Source organism: Rhincodon typus, chromosome 26 (assembly GCF_021869965.1).
Source record: "Rhincodon typus isolate 14 chromosome 26, sRhiTyp1.1, whole genome shotgun sequence".
Taxonomy (NCBI): Eukaryota; Metazoa; Chordata; class Chondrichthyes; order Orectolobiformes; family Rhincodontidae; genus Rhincodon; species Rhincodon typus.
Window position 1 is genome coordinate 23,070,468 of NC_063357.1, and position 21,683 is coordinate 23,092,150.

Genomic DNA, 21,683 nt, shown 5'->3' on the forward strand with positions numbered 1-21,683 from the left:
CCCTGCAGATTTAAACAGAACTGGGGACTAGTTTCCTAGATCTTTAAATGAAATTTAAGTGAAAAGTGGAGAATCTTCTTAATTTTGGCTCCTTGTTGGTTAAATCAAAAGTGGGGAAATGGCTCAGTCACTTAGACTTTCTGGGGTCAAAGAAGTGACTTGAGGGGTTTTACAAAAGGCAAGCTAGGCAAAGCTGCTGGAATTGGCAAACAAGCTGGAGTTGGGATTGCCTTTTGTCTATCCAAAAAGGCAAGGTAATTACAGCAATAGTTTGACATTTAAATTTGCTGGAAATGCCATCAGAATCTTTGGAAATGGCTAGAAATCACTTGCAGAGGAAAAAGAAAAGGAAAGAATTGCCCTGGCAGAACAAAAAGGAGAGGAAGGCCCTAGCAGAGGAAAGGGGAAAAAGAGAGAGAAGAAAGAGAGAGTAAGTCGACTTAAAAGGATGGAGATGAAGGTAGAAGGTAGGCTTAGTGAGAAGGATAGCGATGATGAGCAAATCTGTCATAGCCAAAGGCCTGGTAGGGATATAAAAAAAATGTCCAAACATTACCAAAATTCATTGAAAAAGATGTGGAAGCCTTTTTCACTTCCTTTGAGAAATTCGCTAAACAAATGAACTGGCCAGAGACTCTGTGGGTAATGTTAATTTGGACCAAGTTGGTAACAGGGCTAATGAGGTGTTTGCTGTGCTGTCAGAGGAGATGTCAGGAGAATATGAAAAAGTAAAACAAGCTACTTTGAGTGCCAATGAATTGGTACCAGAAGCGCATAGACAACGGTTCAGAAATGTCAGAGAGGAACCAAGTCAGACTTGTATCAAATTTGAAAGAATGAAACAGAGCAACTTCAATAGACGGATGACAGCATTAAAGATCGAGAAGACAGATGAGGTTCTTAGAGAGAATTATTTTGGAGGAGTTTTAAAACTCACTTCCTGAACTGCTAAGACCTGATGTTGAGGAACAAAAACTTGAAACAAAAAGCTGCAGAGATGGTGGATGAATGCACATTTGTGCATAAATCAAAATCTCGCTTCTGACAGCAATTTTATTTTGTGGGGGATAGAAATTGGGAAAGGAGACCTTTCAATGAAAAACAAAAAGTAGAAAAGGAGCTGCAGGAGAGTGCACAGCCTAGTCACAGGCTGGATAGTGAGATAGCACCCAATCTTTTCAAAGACTTCACCTGTATGGGTAAGATTTTGCTCAGGTAGGACAGGGGGAGTAAGTAAAGAAGTTAAAATATTGAGAGATACAGGAGCTAGTCGGTCTCTAATAGTAAGAGATGAAAATATTTGCACTCCTTCTGAAATGCTGCCCGAGAGAATGGTAATCTGCAGCCAGAAATAAGTGTTTTCCTGTGTGAGATAAGGCTAGAAAGTCCAATCAAGACTAGGGAAGCGATAGTGATGGTGGGAAAAGTTGGCTATTCCAGGAATACAGTTTATTCTTAGAAATGATCTAGCTGGATCACAGGAGGGTGTGATGCCCATAGTACTGGAGAAGCCGAAGGAGAGCCAGAGAACTGAGGACTTAGAAGGAAAATACCGTGAAATTCTTCCGGACTGTGTGGTGACGCGATCCCACAGTTGTAAGTTAAAACAAAAGAGAGTGATAAAGGAATTGAGGTCCAGTCAGCTGACACTATTTGATGAAATGGTGAAGGAAAAACCGAAGCAGGTAGAGGATCAGGCAAAGGTGTTTAGTTCTGAAAAATTAATGGAGTTACAACAAAAAGATGAAATGATAAAGGATTTATATCATAAAGCCCACTCTTAAAATCTTAAAGCAGAAATGGAGACTGGCAGGTTTGTGCAGATGAGAAATGGGTGGAAGTTCATCAGATTGTGTTGCCGGTAGAACACAGACAAGAATTATTGTGGGTAGCATACGGATTACCTGTAGGAAGTCATCTAGGAGTGAGGAAGACTCCGGCTAGGACACAGAAACATTTTTATTGCCCTGGGTTACATAGAGATATGGTTGAATTTTGCTGTACCTGTCATACGTGTCCAATGGTAGGAAAGCCACAGGCAGTAATAAAACCAGCGCCTTTGATGCCAATTCCCGCATTTGAAGAACCTTTTACATGGGTTATAACTGATTGTGTAGGTCCCCTCCCTGAAACCAAAAGTGGGAACCGGTATTTGCTAACCATAATGATTGTGTCTACCAGGTTTCCGGAGGCAATTCCATCATAGAATGTCAAGGCAGAAATGGTTGTGGAGGAGTTGCTTGCTTTCTTAACCCATAATGGACTACCCAGGGAGATTCAGTCCGACCAAGGGTCCAGTTTTACTGCCAAATTGTTTAAGGAGGTCATGGATAGTTTAGGCATCAAACACGTTAAATCAAGTGCATACCATCCTGAATCCCAGAGAGCGTTGGAAAAGTGGCATCAGGCCCTAAAGACAATGCTGAGGGCTTATTGCCAGGATTACCCAAATGATTGGGATAAAGGTATCGCATCTACGTTATTTGCTGTTAGAGATGCTCCAAATGAATTGACTCAGGTTACTCCATTTGAATTGATAATTGGGCACAAAGTAAGAGGGCCTTTAAAATTAGGGAAAAGTTGATAGGTTCGAAGTCAGAGATTTCACAGTTGGATTATGTGTTTGAGGTGAGAGAAAGATTAAACAGAGTAAGTGAATTAGCTAGACAATATTTGAAGGTGGCATAGCACCTAATGAAGCAAGAAGAGATAAGCAATCTAAAGTTTGCGTGTTTGCCTGTGGGGATAAAGTATTGATGCTGTTACCAATGATAGGAGATCCCTTCAGCAAGGTTTAGTGGTTCCCATCAGATCGAAAAGAAGTGAAGTCAGGTGAATTATCTGATAAAGATGCCAGACAGGGGAGAAAACCTATCCGTTACGTGATGTGAACGTGTTGAAACCTTACTATGACAGGGAAAGGGAACCGGAGAAATGGGCATTAGTTACTGCCACTCAGTGAGGAATCAAATCCACAGGATTTGGATTTTGATGTGCCTCAGAATAAATTCCTTAATGAGGTTTTAAGGAATGGGATAGGGTAGTGAGTTATCTATCCCAGAAGCAGAGAACTGAATAGAAAGATTTGTTGGAGTGCGATGAGGACCTGTGTAGAAATAGAATGGGGAGGACTAATGCCATAGTACACGAGGTTGACGTAGGGAGCACTTTTCCGATAAACCAACACCCCTACGTGTTAATCCTCTCAAGTCGGTGCAGGTTCAGAAGGAAGTGGAAGCAATGCATCAAGAAGACATCGTAGAGATGAGTCAAAGCAAGTTTGCCGATCGTGTTGGTTCCCGAACCTGATGGTACTCAGCGACTCTGTGTAGATTATCGGAAGGTCAACACTGTGACCAAATCTGACTCCTACCCAATTCCAAGGCTGGAGGATTGTGTGGGGGAAAAAGTAGGACAAGCCACTTATGTCACAAAATTGGACTTGCTTCATGGTTACTGGCAAATACCTTTGTCCGAGAGAGCGAAAGAAGCTTCTGCTTTTGTAACCCCAAATGGGCTATATCCATTTAAAGTAATGCCCTTTGGAATGGAAAACGCACCAGCCAGCCAGTTTTCAGAGGTTTATGAACAGAGTCCTTGCAGGATTGACTAATTGTGCCATCTACATAGATGACTTAGTGACCTTTAGCCATTTGTGGAAAGATCACGAAAGAACGTGAAGAACAATGACACCAAAGAACGTGAAGGCGAAGGTCATCGAGGAATTTCCAGGACCATCCTCCAAGGAAGTGCTACAAATTTTGGGATTTAGCAGATTCAACAGGAAATTAGTACCAAAGTTTAGTAGCGTAGTGGTACCATTGACAGATTTGTTTTATCAAAAAAAGCGAAATTTCGATGGACAGAACAATGCCAGGAGGCATTTGAGAATTTAAAAGCAGTATTAACCACTGCACCAGTTTTAGCCACACCAAATTTCTTGAAACACTTTAAAGTTACCATTGACGCAAGCAATGCAGGTGTTGGAGCTGTGTTGTTACAGGAGGATGATTGTGGAATTGAAAGGCTAATTAGTTATTTTTCAAAAAAACTCAATATCCCCCAGAAAATGTATTCAACCATTGAAAATGAGTTATTGAATTTGGTAATGGCCTTACAACATTTTAATGTTTAAGTTGCAAACAATGCATCAGAGACAATTCTGTATACTGATCACAATCCTTTGACATTTCTGGAAAGATTTAAGGACAAGAACAGATTATTTCAGTGGAGTCTCATATTACAAGCATTTAATTTCCACATTGTACATGTTGCGGGTCATGAAAATATTATTGCGGCTGCTTTATCGTGAAGTTAAAAGAAAAATGTTTATATAAAATAAATTATTTGGGAGGCAATGGCCTAGTGGTATTATCACTGGACTATTAATCCAGAAACCCGGGTAACGTTCTGGGTTTGAATCCCGCCACGGCAGATGGTGGAATTTGAATTCACGTTTTTAAAAAAAAAAAAAAAAATCTGGAATTAAGAATCTAATGATGACCATGAATCCAATGTCGATAGTCAGAAAAAAACCTTCTGGTTCTCTAATGTCCTTTCGGGAAGGAAACTACCATCCTTACCTGGTCTGGCCTATGTGTGATTCCAGACCCACAGCAATGTGGTTGACTCTGAACTGCCCTCTGGACAATTAAGGATGGGCAATAAGTGCTGCCTAGCCAGCGACCCCCTTGTCCCTTAAATGAATAAAGAAAAAAAAAGAAATGGTTTTATTCAATATTTAATATAGAATTAGTATAAAATGTGTAATACTGGATTAATGAGCTATGGGTCTAGTAATAAAGTGGAGTTAAGGTTTTTTTTTTAAGTGCTTTTTCAGTGCTTAGAGATTTAAAATGGATGCTTGTGAAGAGCAGCTTGAAAGTTTGCAAGTACACAGATCGTGCCCAAGTTGAAAAATTTGCATTGAAAGGCCATACAGTTAGCTAGCTAAGCAGCAATTTTTACCAAGGCAACAAGCTTTTGAATTTAGTCAATTAATTTGAACCAGACACTTGGGTACAAAAAGCCTATTAAATTTAAATCTGGTTTTGATAACACAGGACCAATCCTATTTTAAGAAATATTGGTATGTCATCAAGGGTATTTTAAAAAAAAAAAAAGGGGGTAGTTGGACAGTGCTCCAGAGCTAGCTGCTAACTGCCAAAACTAATGGCCCTCAGCTCTCAAGATAGAATCGCTGGCTGTCACAGCCTCCTCTATGTCTTAGGGAAAGCACCATCTAAATACCAATGGTACCAACGGTACAACTGGTTAATATTCCTGACAGAAGAATCGATGGAGAAGGCGTAGAACATTCCAGAAGACATGTATCCTGGCTGTAATTTCAAGAGACTAAATTCTATCTTTTATATATGTGGGGACTTGCATTTATTGTTGCTTTATTCGGGAATAGTTAGTAGTTAGAAGGGATTTATTTGGTTTGTTAATAGTTAATTCGTTCACTGTTAGAGTTAGATAAATAAATTGTCACTTGTTGATTTTTAAAGTGCCAGGGATTTGTTTTATTTAACAACTAGAAGTTGCTGAAAAGCAGGTTGCACCACTTTTCACTCCCCTTTTACAGATTATAGGGCAAGGTACACTTCTTTGGGTGTTTCGGTTTTAGTTCTCGGGGTCGGGGGGGGCGGGGGTTAGTCTCCAGTTTATAGCACTGTCTATATTAAATATCTGACCACTTTATTTTTTCCCAAACTAATTTATGGAATATGGCCGTTGCTGGCAAGGCTAATATGTATTCCCCAACATCTCTAATTGCTGTTCAGTTCAGTTTAGTTTCTTGAACAGAATGTGGTCAGCCTGATGTTCTACTTTGTCATCTGGATTTAATGAATTCTCAGGGTTTCTGTCACTCGTCCTGTCCTCTGAAATCTGTTTTCAGATTGATTTTGTCATAGATGTGTTTTCTTTGCAGCGCTTATACTGGAGGAGATTGCTATTGACTGTCATAACAAGGAAACTGAGCAACGGCTTCTTCAGGAGGCTCATGATTTGCACCTTTCCTCACTCCAGTTAGCCAAGAAAGCCTTTGGTGAATTCAATGTGCAGACTGCAAAGCACTACGGAAACCTGGGCAGGCTCTATCAATCTATGCGGAAGTTCAAGGTACTGTTAAATGATGTGGAACTTTCCTAGTTAAGTGTGTTTTCAGAGCACACTTTCTTCTCTCTTTAACATTTGAATTTTGAAGGGTTACTCAAGTTCGTTCCACATTGAGCCATGGCAGCCCATAAGGGCAAAGTCATTTCACTGACCTAAAAAGGAAGAGTCAACATATTTTTATACTGCAGACAAGAAAAAGTGTAGAACTACCAGCAACCATAATTAGAAGCTGTTTGTTCTATTTACTTAAATAGTTTAAAATTAGAAGTTTTTCAGCTGTATTCTGGCTACTTGTATCTAGGACCCATTCATTTATTCATGTTGGCCATAAAAAGGCATTAGTACTGTCAGCCTTGCTGTTTGGAAACACTGAAACTGAAGGTTCACAGTTGGATATGGGAGTTAAATTGTGCTGGACCTATTTGAATAATTTTTACTACTTGGCAGTAAAGAAAAAAAGATGGTGTAGTGGATGCTGAAAAAATGTTATCTCAGAATACAGTGGGACCTTGATCAGATGGACCAAAGAGTGACAGATGGAGATTATTTTAAATGAAAATGTGAGGTGTTGCAAACAGGGCAGGACTTGTACAGTTAATGGTAGGGCCCTGGGCATGTTGCTGAACAAAGGAATGCAGATGCATAGTTCCTTGAAAGTGGAGTTGCAGATAGACTAGCTGGTGAAAAATGCTTTTGGTATGCTTGCCTTTATTGGTCAAGATATTGAGTATAGAGTTGGAATGTTTTGTTGCAGCTGTACAGGACATTGGGTTAGGCCACTTTTTGGAATATTGCATTCATTTCTGGTCTCCCTGTTTATAGGAAAGATGTTGTGAAACTTGAAAGGGTTTGGAAAAGATTAAGAAGGGTGTTGCAGGGATGGAGGGTTTGAGCTATAGGGAGGGGCTGAATAGGTTGAGGCTATTTTCCCTGGAGTGTCAGAGGCTGAGGGGTGATCTGATAGAGATTTATAAAATCATGAGGGCATGCATGGATAGGGTGAACAGCCAAGATCTTTTCCCAGTTTAGGGGAGTCCAGAACCAGGGGACATAGGTTTAAGGTGGTGGGGGGAGAATTTAAAAGGGACCTAAGGAGTAACATTTTCACGCAGAGGATGGTGCATATATGGAATGAGCTGCCGGAAGTGTTGATGGAGGCTGGTGTAGTTACAACATTTAAAAGGCATCTGGATGGGTACATGAATTGGAAAGGTTTAGAGGGATGTGGGCCAAATGTTGGCAAATGGGACTAGATTAATTTAAGATATCTGGTTGACAGGGACGAGTTGGACCAAAGGGTCTGTTTCCATGCTATACATCTCTATGACTATGAAGAGAAGTTGCTGAAGCCCTAAAATTGTTGAACTCCAGAAGTCCATAGGGTTAAAAAGACAAAAGAACTGTGGATGCTGTAAATCCAGAACAAAAACAAAGTTGCTGGAAAAGCTCAGCAGGTCTGGCAGCATCTGTGAAGGAGAAAACAGAGTTAATGTTTCGGGTCCGGTGACCCTTCCTCCGAACTGGTGGTGGCTGGAAAAATGTCAGTTAAAATAAAGAAAATAGGGAGGTGGGTGGGGTAGGGAGTAAACGACAGGATAGAGCCCGAAGAGAGAGACAGTTGGACAGACCAAGGAGTTGCTAACGATCAGGCTGGGAGGGTGAATAGTTGTTAGTGGGGACTGTTAGTGATTAACAACAGGGGGTGTGTAATGGCAGGCTGTGGTAACACTGTGTGGTATGTGGGGTAAGGGGCTGGGACATGGGAGCGTTTAGGCCCTAAAATTATTGAACTCCATATTGAGTCCAGAGGGCTGTAGAGTCCCCAAGTGGAAAATGAGGTGTTGTTCCTCCAGCTTGCGTTGGGCTTCGCTGGAACACTGCAGGAAGCAGGGTAGTGCATTGAAGTGGTAGTTCAGGGTCTTTTTTGTGAGCAGAACATAGATGTTCTGCAAAGTGGTCACCAAGTCTACGCTTCGTTTCTCCAATGTAGAGGAGACCACATTTTGAGCAGGGAATGCAGTAGACTAGATTCTGGGAAGTGCAGGTGAAGTGTTGCTTCACCTAGAAGGTATGTTTGGACCCATGGATATTGGGGAGTGAGGAGGTAAATGGGCAAATGTTGCACCTTCGCCAGTTACAGGGGAAGGTGGGGGAGGTGTTGGGGGTGAAGGAGCCTATAGGGTTGCCAAGTGTAAAATGTGATGTTATTCTTCTAGCTTGCGCTGAGCTTCACTGGAGCAGTGCAGCAAGCCTGAGATAGAAATTGGCTAGGGAACACGGTGTGTGTTGAGGCAACAGGCAGGGTAATTTTTGCAGACGGAGCAAAGGTGTCCTACAAAGCAGTCACCTTGTCTGCATTTTGCCTCTCCAATGTAGAGGAGACTGCATTATGAGCAGTGAATACTGAAGACTAGATTGTCTGTGAAATGCTGGTAAACACTGCTTCACCTGGAAGTTGTCTCTCAGGCCTTGGATAGTGAGGAGAGAGTAAATAGATGGGCAGGTATTACACCTCCTGCTGTTGTAAGGGAAGGTGCTGTGGAATCGTGTTGGGAGTGGAGGAGCAGTGGACCAAGGCCTCTCAGAGAGAGGCTGATCTGGGAGGGGAGGGGAATATGTGTCTGTTGTTAACGTCCTGCTGGAGGGGTCAGAAATGGCGGTTAATGGTCCTTTGGGTGTGGATGCTGGTGGGATGGTAGGTAAGGTGAGCCTGTCAACCATGTTCATGATGAATCCTTGGTCGATGAACATTGACTTTTCGGAAACCCCCTTGATGAAATTGGCAGATCCAATGCATATAGAGCAACTCTGAAAATTACAGTATAAATTTTCATCGAAACAAAGTGTAAGGATGTATAGTTGAGGTAACTGTGGGAGTCAGTGAATTTATAGTGGATACTGGTGGCTAGCCTGTCCCCAGAAATGGCTGGCTGTGGAGTTTATTTTAGATTGTTACAAGCTGAGAATTTTATCTATTAATTTATTTAATAATATCTATCTTGGTACATTAATGTATAACTCTGAATTTCTTTCAAGTTGATCAAAACCTGCATCTCCTTTCTAACTGATTAAGGATTTAACAGGAGAAAGTTGGTCAGCCAGTTTAGGGTTATTAAATATATTAGTATCAGTTGTATAATGCTTTGATCTTTTACCTACTTATTGTGTCTTGATACTTCCTCCCTCATTACACCTGAGGAAGGGGCAACGCTCCAAAAGGTTCTGTGTACAAATAAACCTGTTGGACTGTAACTTGATTTTTGACCTTACTTAGTTCATTGTTATAATTAGCATAGTTATCACAGATACTTTTTATTTGGTTTCATAGGAAGCAGAAGAAATGCATATAAAAGCAATTCAAATTAAGGAGCAACTTTTGGGCCAAGAAGATTATGAAGTGGCATTATCGGTGGGACATCTAGCATCTCTCTATAACTATGATATGAATCAGTTTGAAGATGCTGAAAAACTTTATCTGAGGTCTATAGCTATAGGTATGTACTTTCCTCACCTGAATTTGAGAATGCAGTGCTAATGCAGTTAACCTGTGTACATTTGTGTGCTTTTCTTATTTGAATGTCTAATGAAGGTTGTACTTATTGTCAAAAAATGAGGGAAAAAATTCCCATTTTCCAAAATACTTGAGTTCTGACATTCTGCTTGGGAGTTCCAGTTCTTCATTAACTTCAGTTGTAGCCTGCTATTTAAAAAATTATTTATAAAATGCATTAGGGCCCTAGTGCTCTGATATTTGAAAAATTCTAGAACATAGGGTATAGGAAAACTGAAAATTTTCAGCACTTTTTAAGTTACAACAAAGTAGCAATATACCAGCATTTCAATACCTAGCTACCATCAATGCATTAAATACTCAATATTCAGATTTGTTCAGTTTTGTATCCTGTTGCTGATACCTGCAGTATCACTGAATTTCAGATAGTCTTGGCAAATAACATTTCACCTCTGACAAATTAAAGTATTCACGTGATGGAAAAGATCCTTTTGATGAATTATCTTTTTCCCTCTAAATGCTGACCCTCAGCAACACCATCTGAAAACAATGCAGGATTCCACATGTACTCTGACGACATCCAGGTCTGCCTTATCCCCACCTCTCTCGATCACCTCTTTGATTTACGATACTGCTTGCCAGACTTGCAGCAGTGGATGGGTAGAAATTTCCTCTAAATGAAAATTGGAATGACTGGAAATATTGTCATTTAGTCCTCACACAAATTCTGTTCCCTAGCTATCCACTTCTTCCTTCTCCCTCTCAACAAAAGACCGAACAAAAGCATTTCTGGGCAGGTGTTCTAATTAACTCCAGGATTTGTTTCTGACTATATTTCTTCTATTACAAAGACCGCATCTTGCAGATCTGTGATATCAATCAACTCCACTCCAGCCTCAGCTTATTTTTTTTTTTTTTTTTAAATTTGTTATGCAATGTGGGTGTTGCTGACAAAAGGCAGCATTAATTGCCCATTCCTTATTGCCCTTGAACTGTATGGTTTGCTAGGCCATTTCAGAGTATAGTCAGCCATATGACAAGCGTCCGAAGTCACAAAAGTAGGCCAAACTGGGTCAGTGGCAGATTTCATTCTTTTAAAGGACATTAGTGAACCAGATAGCTTTTTACAACAATCAAGTGTTAGATGGTTGTCAGTAGGCTAGCTTGTAATACCAGATTTTTTTTTAAAGTCTGATTTCACATTTCACCATCTCCCATGGTGGGATTCAAACCCACATCCTCAGAACATTCAAGTTTAGGATTCTGGATTGCTGGGCTATTAGCATTACCACAAAGCCAGTGCTTCCCCTAATTTCTACTGCAGAAACCCTCAAACATTTCTTGGTTACCTTCTAGACTTGATCTTTCCAATGCTTTCTTGGCTTGGCTCCCATCTTTCAATTTTTAAATCAACTTGAGCTCACGCAAAACAATTCCTGTACCTTTTTAATTTGCACCATATCCACTTCATCTATCATCTGTAGGCTGATCAGCCTACACTAGCTCCAGCAGTGTATCACTTAAAATTCCCTTCTTTATTTTCAATTCTCCCATGGTCTCACCCCTCCCTAACTCTGTGTTGCTTCCTCTAGCTATGTAATTTCCCAAAATATATGCACTCCTTCAATTCTGGGTGATTTACATATTCAATTTTAATCGCTACCCCCTTGACAGCAGCCCAGTCAGTAAATCTTTCCATTATTTTTTCTTCCTCATTTAGAGGATTTGGGTATCGTTAGCGAGGCCAGCATTTATTGCCCATATCTAATTGTCCTTGAGAACGTGGTGGTAATCTGCCTCTTTGAACCACACAGTCCATGGAATGAGGGAAAATGGACAGTGCCTTTTAGGAGGGAATTCTAGGATTTTGACACAGCAGCACTAAAGGAGTGATGGTGTACTTCCAAGTAAGGTGTGTAGCTTGGAGGGGCTTTTGCAGGTAGTGCTTTTCTCATGCATTTACTTCCCTCCTCCTTCTAGGCGGTAGAATTTGCAGCTTGAGAAGTTCCTGTCCAAGGAGATTTGGTCAGGTTCTGCAGAGCGTAGGGACAGAAGTAGCCAGTATCCCTTAATATCTTTACTTAACAAACATCTATCTATGTTAGATTTAAAATTGATAACTGATCATGCATCCACTGCCATTATGGAGGGAGTTCCAAACAAGGACCACCCTTTCTGGATAGAAGTGCTTCCTAATGTCTGGCCCTAATTCTCAGACAGCTCCCGAGTTCTTGAATCCCCGACCAGTGGAAATAGTTTATCTATATCTTGTAGCCGGCACACACTGCTGTCACTAAGCATCAGTCGTGGAGGGTGAGTGCTGAAGCAGCTAAATGGGTGTTAGTCAAGTGGGGTACTTTGTCTTGGTCCTGCCAAACCTTTTGAATATTATTAGAGTTGCCCTTGCCCCCAGGCAAATGAAAAGTAACCTAACACTCTTCTGACTTGTAAATGGTGGACAGGCCTTGAGGAGTCAGATGAGTTAAATGTGGCAGAATTTCCCAAACAGGCATTTCTAACACACTAGAGCTCTGGCATTGTGCTTGGGAGTTCCGGTTCTTAATTAAGTCCAGTAAGCGCCTGCTAGCTACGAACATATTTATAAGATGCATCTAGGTCCTAGTTGTCTGATGTTTTACAAATATCAGAAGCACCTTCCAAACCCACATCCACTTCCACCTTAAGGATAAGGGCAGCAGATACATGGGTACACCATTGACTTCAAGTTTCCTTCCAAGCCATTCGCTACCCTGACTTGGAAATATATCCCTATTCATTCACTGTCACTGGGTCAAAATTCTGGAATTCCCTTCCTAAAGGCTTTTGTGAGTCATTCTACAGCACATGGACTGCAGTAGACCAGGAAGGCAGCTCACCACCAACTTCAAGATCAACAAGGGGCAGGCAGTTTAAAAAGTACTGGTCTTGCCAGTGATGTCCATATTTTGTGAATGAATTGAAACAAAATTTGGAAATTCTTATTTTAGGTATTCTGAAAATTTTATGAATTTAAATAGGTTTTATCATTTAGTAAAAGCAACATTTCTTTTTCCATTGGTGATTATATAGGTGCATTTTGAATACTAACAGCATTTTGTAATAGTTTGTAAAATGTGCATGGCCTTTTTTAGTTACTGGCTTAAACAGTGTACGGCAACTTTTTCAGGAAGATTTAAAATGGGTTTGCAAATACCATGTAGCAGTAATGTGAAGATATAATTAAATATTGGCATTAAACATGTTTTCAATAATTGCATAACCTCTGCTATGCACATCATAACTATTTCAGTGCTTGTCAAGTTTGATCGCCTTTGTCTGAGCCTCACATGAACGGTTTGCTGCTTCATACATATTGTCAGTATCCCTTTTCATGTCTTTCCACAGTGGCAGCATAATGAAAGTACAGAATTAACATGGCATTTATATGCATGTCAAACTGGATTTGTGTTTCAAATTAGCTTTTTTCCCACAATTGTACCATTGAGTACCTTTTATAACAACTAGCTTTGCTAACTTTATCAAATATTTAATTTGCCTTTTTCATTCCTTTTCCAATATTGTAGGGTTGTTGATGTCGTTAGAAAATTAATGTGGTCCAGGCTAATTGACTTGCTTTCATGATTTTGGTTTTGAAAAAATAATTTTTCGTAAAATTTTTCAATTCTTCTGTCGAATTACTACCTTGTTTCCAACAATGCCTTTCTTTTGTTACGAAGCAGAGGTCAACACCTCTCTGATAATTAAAACCAAAACCCCCAGAAAAGCTCCCCTCGTAATCTGTTAAAGGAAACGTGAAAAGTGGTATAACCTGCCTCTCACCTCCCAAACTGTTATAAAGGAGGTGAAATAAAATGAACGCCTGACAGGTCACTCTACAATAAACAAGTAACAATTTATTTATCTCTTAACTGTTAACAAATCAAACAATTTCCCCCCCCCTTCAACTACGAACTATTCCTGAATAAAACAAAATTCTAATGGTATGCTATTCCAGTTTTAAAAAAAAAAGTCCCACTTACAGAAACCAAATTATTTTTATTAGTTTAAAACTTACTCTCTTGAAATTATAGTCAGGATAAGTCTTCCAGAATGTTCTTTGCCTTCTCCGCTGTCCTTCAGTCAGGAACGCCTTCCTCCGTTGAATTCTTATGTTGGGAATATTAGCTGAGAGTGCCATAGTATCTTTATTTAGATGGTGCTTACTCTAAGAGCTTGGAGATTTCTGTGAGAGCCAGTGAGTTTCTCTTCAAATGTCAGATTGCCTGCACCCTGATTTTCAAATAACCTCTTCTTTTATACCCTTGATGATTTATCAATTTCTTACAACAGGATTGGTCCTAGGTTGTCAAAACCATCAGATTTAAACTTAATTGGTTTTTAGTTTCTAAAAGCCTGGTTTAAATTAATTGGTTGATATTCAAACTGGTTGTCTTGCTCACTACAAAACAGGACTACTGCCTGGGTTTCTAACCATTAATCTTTTGATACAATGTTTCAATTTCAGGAGCTCTCTCTGTACCTGCACATGTTTTTAATCTCCAAGCCTAGAAAAAGCACCATCTTTTAAAGGGATCACACATTCTTTCCCCCCCAACGCCCCATCATTTCACAAACCTCAATTCTAACGTCCTGCCTTCCAATCCACAAGTACTATACCAACTTTGCAACACTTTCCATGGGTCACTTCTGTACCTCCTCTCCCAACATTATTTTTTGATCTGGTTTCCAATGCTATATTCAGTATTGAAATTATCTTGGTAAGAGTTACTAATGAATTGTGGTGTGACTGTCACTGTGGTGCATTATCCCTTCTTGACTTCTATTAGACATTAACCACATCATCATCCACTGCTTTTCTTTTGAAGTATGGAACTCTTTTCTTTCCATGTAGCCAATCTATCTGTTGTGATGGCCCCTCTCTCGTGCCATAGGGGTCTCAACCATTATCAAAGTGGGTTTTGCCTCCATATTTTTCAACCAGAGGTATTGGTTCTCCCTGTGACCTTAACATAATATAGTGTGAACTTTTATCTGTAGTTTTAAATTTAATGCTTTAATTTTAGGCTTTGTTACTATCCTGCCTAAATGCTCCTCAAGTTGAGTGCATGCAAACTTTCTGAAGCTTAACAATGGCCAGATGGAAGCCATTCTGTTTAGTCCCTGATTTCCTTCCATGCTGCACAAAGCCACCTCCTTAGTACTCCATTGCCAGAGCATCACATTCAAATTCCTCCAAGTCTCTTCAAATCTTTCCAATCTTATATTTTCTCTTCCAACTTTATTCTCATTCCCTCAGCCCTTGGTAACAAAGAACTCAAATACCTTTTCTTGTTCTCTAGTTTTATTTCTCTAAATCCTCAGTCTCATTCATCCCCTGCCCACTGTCTGAAGTTTCCATTAAATTCAACTAAACAGTTACCCACCTCTCCTAATATTGTCCCGCCACATATTTTGTATCTAGTATTAACCTCAGTCACAAGGTTTTGGACCATAGGTTTTCAAGGAAATTCTATACAGGTATGGAGGCTAATTACCTTAATTCGAAAGGCAGATTAAGCATCATTTTGATGTCTCATTTAACAGAAGATGTGGTTGTGTCACAGTTAAAATAATTCATCTTGTTCATTCTGGAAGTAGTGAAGTTCTGTATGATGTGTTCGTTTGCAGGAAAGAAGCTGTTTGGAGAAGGTTACAGTGGACTAGAGTATGATTACAGAGGTCTCATCAAACTGTACAACTCTATTGGCAATTTTGAGAAAGTATTTGAATATCACAATATTCTGTCCAACTGGAACCGCCTGCGGGATCGACAGTTTGCCATCAGTGATGCCCTTGAGGATGTAAATGGCAGCACACAATCCACAGAGGAAGTGGTCAGATCATTCCTGTTAGCTCAGCCTACAGTTGGACAGGGTTGCTGAGGTTCAAAACAGGATTAAATTGTCACATACAGTCTTTATTCCCTGGACTACAAGGAAGAAGCATACTGTGAAACAATCCAGTAACTACACGTAATACCATTAGGGTAATTACTTTCATTTAGGTGTTAAACTCCGAGGTAAAGGTAATGGAAAAAAAAATTCATGTAATAGATACAAGTCTAGGAAAGAACTGACCGGAAACAGTCGCCATGGCATGTCATTGTCTAGTAAAGTTTGCAAATGCTGATGACATGGAGGATTTGTCTCGGCACCTGAATGCCATAAATATTGGTTAAAGTGAAGTTATTTTGCAGCTGCAGCCTTTTATTTTATTTTTAATTATATTTCCAGCCGTTTTGCTGCTGACCACAACTTTTGAATAGTAATCCAACCATTTCTTTATGCATAAATCAGATCGTTCCAGGATGGGCAAGTGAATTTCATACAAGCCTTGTTGACTATTGGCTAAATTTATTTGGCATCTTGGAAGTTATAGCAGTTCCTTGTGAAGTGTGCTAACTGGTGCCATTTGCACTGCTTGCCTCCACAGCATCGCAGTTAGTCCTAATTATTTTGCTGTGTCACCCATTGCAAAATGACATCCTTAAGGGCACTGTGATAGGTTTGCTGTACATTACAGTATGTCATTATATTCCTAGGTATCTATAGCATGAGTGGCCTTAGTGAGTTTGTTGAAGTGCACATTTTTTTAAAATTGAAATAATATTAAAGGAGATATCTAGAAGTTGGTTTGTGGTGCACAGTTCAGTGTTGGATCACTAACTGATGTTTTTAGGTACCATTTGTCACCTTTTTTTTTAAAATTCAACTTCTATTCCTCTTTGGGAATAATGTTGCCATGTTCTGCATTAAGTGAATAATAAAATTTTGATAACATTTTGAGGATCTGGAAATGAAAAAGGTCAACGGTGTTCATTTTATTGCACATTTAATTAAAACAGTACTATTTTTGTACTTTACTGAATTGCTTTGACAGCAGTGGCTTAACACTATTACCACATTCAGCCTCTGCTGTTATAAAGCAAAATGACAAACAGACACTCATACTTGAGCAGGAATCCGTGTGATAGTGCCATGCTGAATTTATACAATGACATTAAAATTTTGTTTCATTTTAAACAATTCCATTTATTTGTGTACAGAAACTTTTAGTGTAATGACATACAGGCTGCAGCGCCCAACATTATGTGCAACCATCAAACCATTATTGCTTATGTTTGTAACAAACATTGTGATATTCTGTAAGTGTACTACTATAAAACATTATTGATCTGCTAAATATAGTGTTCATGCACAATCTGTCTTTGCTTCTTAGTTAATTGTGGAATTGATGTATATTCCCACTTTTAAATGAGGTGCCTTTCCTATGGATGCTTTACTATATTCATCTTTTGGGCTGGAGTGTAACTCGTGAAAGGTTAGCTTTACCTGTGTTTTGCCAAGGAACATTGTTAAATGCCAAATATTCACGTTTAACAATTTAAAGAGCCAATCTAAAGGAGTTTTGACAGCATAACTGGAAAGCAGATCAACCTAAAACATTTGAGCAAAACTGTCCGGTCGGATTTCTCTTCTCTTTCTAAAACCTCTGCTGCTATTGAAATGCTGGCATGGAATCATCTACTTCTAGTTGTTGCAGCTGCATTTAAAAGCGAGCGTACTTAAAACAATTATTTTATGGCAACACGGTGCAGTCAATATTTTGCCAGAGTGACATTTTTAGAAATGGTAAAAGACAAGAGTATGAGCCTATAGGGGCTGTTGATTAGCAGCAAATACAAACATTTTACATCTGTATGATGATCCAGACCATTTTAATGTTCAACAGCCAGTTTTTCAGTTGTTAATACCTGGATGTGTACACTCTACAGACAATTTTCAAATGATTGTAATTTTCTTGTGCAATTGGTGCAGTAGTAGAAGTTTTATTTGCTGAAGTTTGATTTATGTAAAAAAAAACACAAAACATCCATGTAGGATATGAATTCCAAAAATGGCCTGAAGTGTTTTATTATGGTACATTTCATTAGTAAGCCCAAATATTTGCAGTCTTTTTTGTCAATTTCTTGTGAATTCTCACTGAGAAAAGGCAGCACCATAACAACTGTACCCTTGCATAATAGTATTTTAATGATTTTGATTTAAAATCAGTCATTTTGTTAATGGGACTTACTTTGAAAGTTTTTGGGGCTATTACCTCATCTACGACAGTGAGTAGTAGAGTAGAAATTATAAAACATCTGGTCATTTTCACAGCACATGGCAGAGTCACTGTTGCAATGGCATTTCACCAGAATAAAAGATGTGCTGTATATCCCAGGTATCTTCAGTTTTAACTTGTAAGCTATTGGATAGTAAGTTAAACTGGAAGCACAAAACAAATTATATAAATTCAGGATTTTTGTTACTTTCATGTTATCTGCTACAAGCCCTATTCGGGGCAGCACCGTGGCTCAGTGGTTAGCACTGCTGCCTCTCAGCGCCAGGGACCCGGGTTCAATTCCACCCTTGGGTGACTGTCTGTCTGTGTGGAGTTTGCACATTCTCCGTGTCTGCATGGGTTTCCTCCAGGTGCTCCAATTTCCTCGTGCAGGCCAAGTCGATTGGCCATGCTAAATTGTCCATAGAGTTCAGGGATGTATTGATTATAGGGGAATGGGTCTGGGTGGGATGCTCCAAGGGTCAGTGTGGACTTGCTGGGCTGAAGGGTGTGTTTCCACACTATAGGGATTCTACGATTCTAATTGAGATTGAGGCCCAAGATGGTCCTAATCCAAAGGCTGGTGCCCACTTTACCTTATTTTTAGGTATGCATTTCTGGTAAAGTGAAGTGAATACCAATATAATGAAAGCATTCCCACAGTCACATGCTCACTTCCTATTGCTGCTGCCCTCAATGCAAGTCTGTGTGTCCCAACAAATACTTGACATCTTGCAGTTTTGATGAGTTTATAAAAATAAACTTTTTCAAGCCCACCTTTTCCCTAGAGTGGGGAGTTCAAAACTAAAGGACATAATTTTAAGGTGAGTGGAGAAAGATTAAAAAAGGGACCCAAGGAGCAACTTTTTCAGAGCGGGGTCCATGTGTGGAATATACTGCCAGAGGTAGTGACAGATGTAGGTATAGTTAAAATGTTTCAGAGACATGAATAGGAAAGGTTTAGAGGGATATGGGCCAAGTGCAGGCAAATGGAAGTCTTGGTTGGCATGGATGAGTTGGACCAAACAGTCTGTTTCCATGCTGTATGACGTAATAATAACTGAATGAAATGGAAGGATTAAATCTTCTCTTCAAATCATCATGCCTTACATGATAAGTCCACCTATTGTATTTTTAGCAGTTTGAACCAAAGGACCATTTTAGCATCTAAGGAAACTTGTCAACAGGCCTTTTTCAAATGACAAATTATAGTAAGCTACATCACTCTGGTATTTGCAATTTGCTTCCCATCTGTGAAAGAGGGATGTGGTGATCAGTTCCTTTTTTTTATTATTAGTGAATACTTCTGCTCTTTAAAAGTGAGGACTTGAAGAATTTGGAACATAAGGGACTTTACTGTCAGTGCGTGCCAGTGATCAGAGACAGTCAAAGTTCAAAAGCAGACCCTTTGATCTAACTAATCCCACTTGCCTGTGCTTGGTTCAGCTCTCTCCAAACCTTTCCTATTCATGTACTTACCCAATTGTCTTTTAAACATTGTAACTAAGTGCATCTACCGCTTTCTTTGGCAGTTCATTCCACACATGACCCACACTATTTTTAAAAAGGGTGCCCATCATGTTCTTAAAACTTTCTCCTCTCACCTTTAAAAAATATGTGCCCTAGTTTTGAACTCCCCCACCTTAGGAAAAATAGCCTTGCTATTCACTTTATCTATGCCCCTAATGATTTAATAAACTTCAATAAGGTCACCCTTCAACTTCCTATGCTCTACTGTTTCTAGCCTATTTTTCTATCTCAAACCCTCAGTCCCAGCAATGTCCTGGTAAAATCCCTTTCCAGTTTAATAAGTAGTGATTATAACACAGTAGGATTTAATTAGTTTGACAGTGAAAAGCTTCGGCTGGAAACAACTGTGTTGAACTTAAATATTGAAAATTACTATGAAATGAGGGTAGAATTAGTTAAAGTGTACTGGCTGGATAGGTTAGCAAGAAAAACAAGCAAGCAAGCAGTATCCCAGTAAGGAAGAAAGACTCGAGAGGGATAAACCAACCATAACTAATCAAGAAAGTTAAGGAGTGTTTTAACAGTTGAAAGAAAAAGCAAATAAAAGGAAACCAAGAGTCAGTGATAGCCCTGAAAACTGGAATACATTGAGAATCCAGCAAATGAGGACCAAAAGAAAATGCAAAATAAACTACAAGGGAAAACTAGCAAGGAATATTTAAGAAGTGACTAAGAGTTTATCTTAAAATATATATTTAAAAAAAGTCCGCTTCATCCTTGGCCTGTAAACCACAAATGAAGTCTGACACTACTGAGTGAATGCAGTATTGTCAAAACACACACCTAAAACTGCACAAATGGAATTTTTCCATCAGTTTGTAGAAGGATGGTATAATCAACCAGGGAAGACACTTCAATTTTCTCTTTTTTCTGAAGATCTCTCTACCAGCACAGCTGAAACTTGTAATTGAGGAAACCAGAAGATTCATTGCCTTGTACAGATAAATGCTGCATTTTATTGTCATGATTAAGTGGAACAAGTCTTGTCCTTTTCACTTTTAAGACAACTTCAGTTGCAATTACTACAAGCAGTATCACCACTGAGAAAAAATAAACTTCAAATTAACAATTTTGAGTTGTTAATCACAAAAGCAGATAGCAAATAATGTCAATTTTTAATTCATAACAGCTAATCAGAAGTCATCTACAAAAGTAACTTCAATCGTTGCAATATTTGTAATGGTTATCCTGCCTGAATGTAGAAGTCAAAGCAAAGCAGAGGTACGTAAGTTTCCATTTTGCCATCAATATGATTAAAGAGCTTGTTGGTTTATATGCACATCAGTATAGTGTAAACATTTATGCTGTGGCTTAAAAAATTTCTACGAGCTATTTCTGTCATAATTGAGGCAAATTTCTCCTTTCAATCATTTTACAAAATGACCATTAATTGCATAATAATTGACAACAGTAGCAGCAAATGAACCTAACTTCCCCACTCCCTGCTAGTGGGAGTGCTGGCCATTCCTGCTGCTTAAAATAGACAATAGTGCTATTATAAATACAAAACTATTAGCCACTCGTATAAACTGGGGCCTTGCGCAATGCACAATGTGTTCAGCAGTTTGTCTCATAACATTCAAATGCAGGTGCTTGTCAGTCTCACCTTTAAAATGAATGCATCAACAAAGCGGACATAGCTAAAATATATTTCTACTTTTAAAGACAAAGCAGTCACTGTAGAGTAGAATACTCTACCTCTACCCCACGTTGCTACCACCCCCAGTTTAATTCCTTCTTACTTTAAGGATATTTGCAATTGCTGTACTGTTCATGGTCTACAAACCCAACAAGAAAATTTAACAACTGTTAACGAGTGGGTTTGTCAGCATTAAAACCTGAACTAAATAAGTTATGTTTCACTAAGTAGCCAGAAGGAAATAACCTAAATTTAAAGTCTCAAATCCTCAGCCAAGCACTGCAACTCGTGTTGAGAAGCAACTCTGAATGAATTGGTTTTAATTTGTCTTATTTTTGTCTGATCATATAGCAGTTAATCGAGGTAATTCAGGCATCAGTATTCTATTGTAATAATGAGCAAGTGTAGCTCAAATGCGTTGTACTTGTTTGACAGTATTGGAAAAAGTACAAATGAGGATTATTCTTCATGGAGTCATTCATTGGTGTTTACTGTGGCCTGCAGAAATTGAGCCATTTCTGTTTATCATGAAGAACTGGATGCAGAAATGGATGGTTCTTAGAAAGTGTCTTTTAAAATCCTGAATTTAAAAAAAAAAAAGTTTTAATCATAAAATACAGAATTCATTTTGTAACAAAACCGCCACAACTGTGATAACAAGATGTGGAGCTGGAGGAACACAGCAGGCCAGGCAGCATCAGAGCAGCAGGAAAGCTGACGTTTCAGGTCAGGACCCTT

At 39.2% G+C, this 21,683-nt stretch overlaps 2 protein-coding genes across 8 annotated transcripts in view; one reads left to right on the forward strand and one right to left on the reverse strand.

Moving 5' to 3' along the window:
* appbp2 (amyloid beta precursor protein (cytoplasmic tail) binding protein 2) overlaps nucleotides 1-16,875 on the forward strand; it is a 71,476-nt gene extending 54,601 nt beyond the window's left edge. For both annotated transcript variants that reach the window (XM_020511264.2, XM_048612799.1), the window contains exons 11-13: nucleotides 5,936-6,126; nucleotides 9,452-9,617; nucleotides 15,302-16,875. In XM_020511264.2, coding sequence (XP_020366853.1) covers nucleotides 5,936-6,126; nucleotides 9,452-9,617; nucleotides 15,302-15,555 — 611 coding nt within the window. In that variant the 3' untranslated portion in view covers nucleotides 15,556-16,875. The remainder of the gene's footprint in view (nucleotides 1-5,935; nucleotides 6,127-9,451; nucleotides 9,618-15,301) is intronic.
* Nucleotides 16,876-20,242: 3,367 nt separating this feature from the next.
* Nucleotides 20,243-21,683, reverse strand: part of si:ch1073-145m9.1 (CDP-diacylglycerol--glycerol-3-phosphate 3-phosphatidyltransferase) — a 27,754-nt gene continuing 26,313 nt past the window's right edge. For all 6 annotated transcript variants that reach the window (XM_048612805.1, XM_020511263.2, XM_048612802.1 and 3 more), the window contains one exon: nucleotides 20,243-21,525. The gene's annotated coding sequence lies outside the window, so the exon portion shown is untranslated. The remainder of the gene's footprint in view (nucleotides 21,526-21,683) is intronic.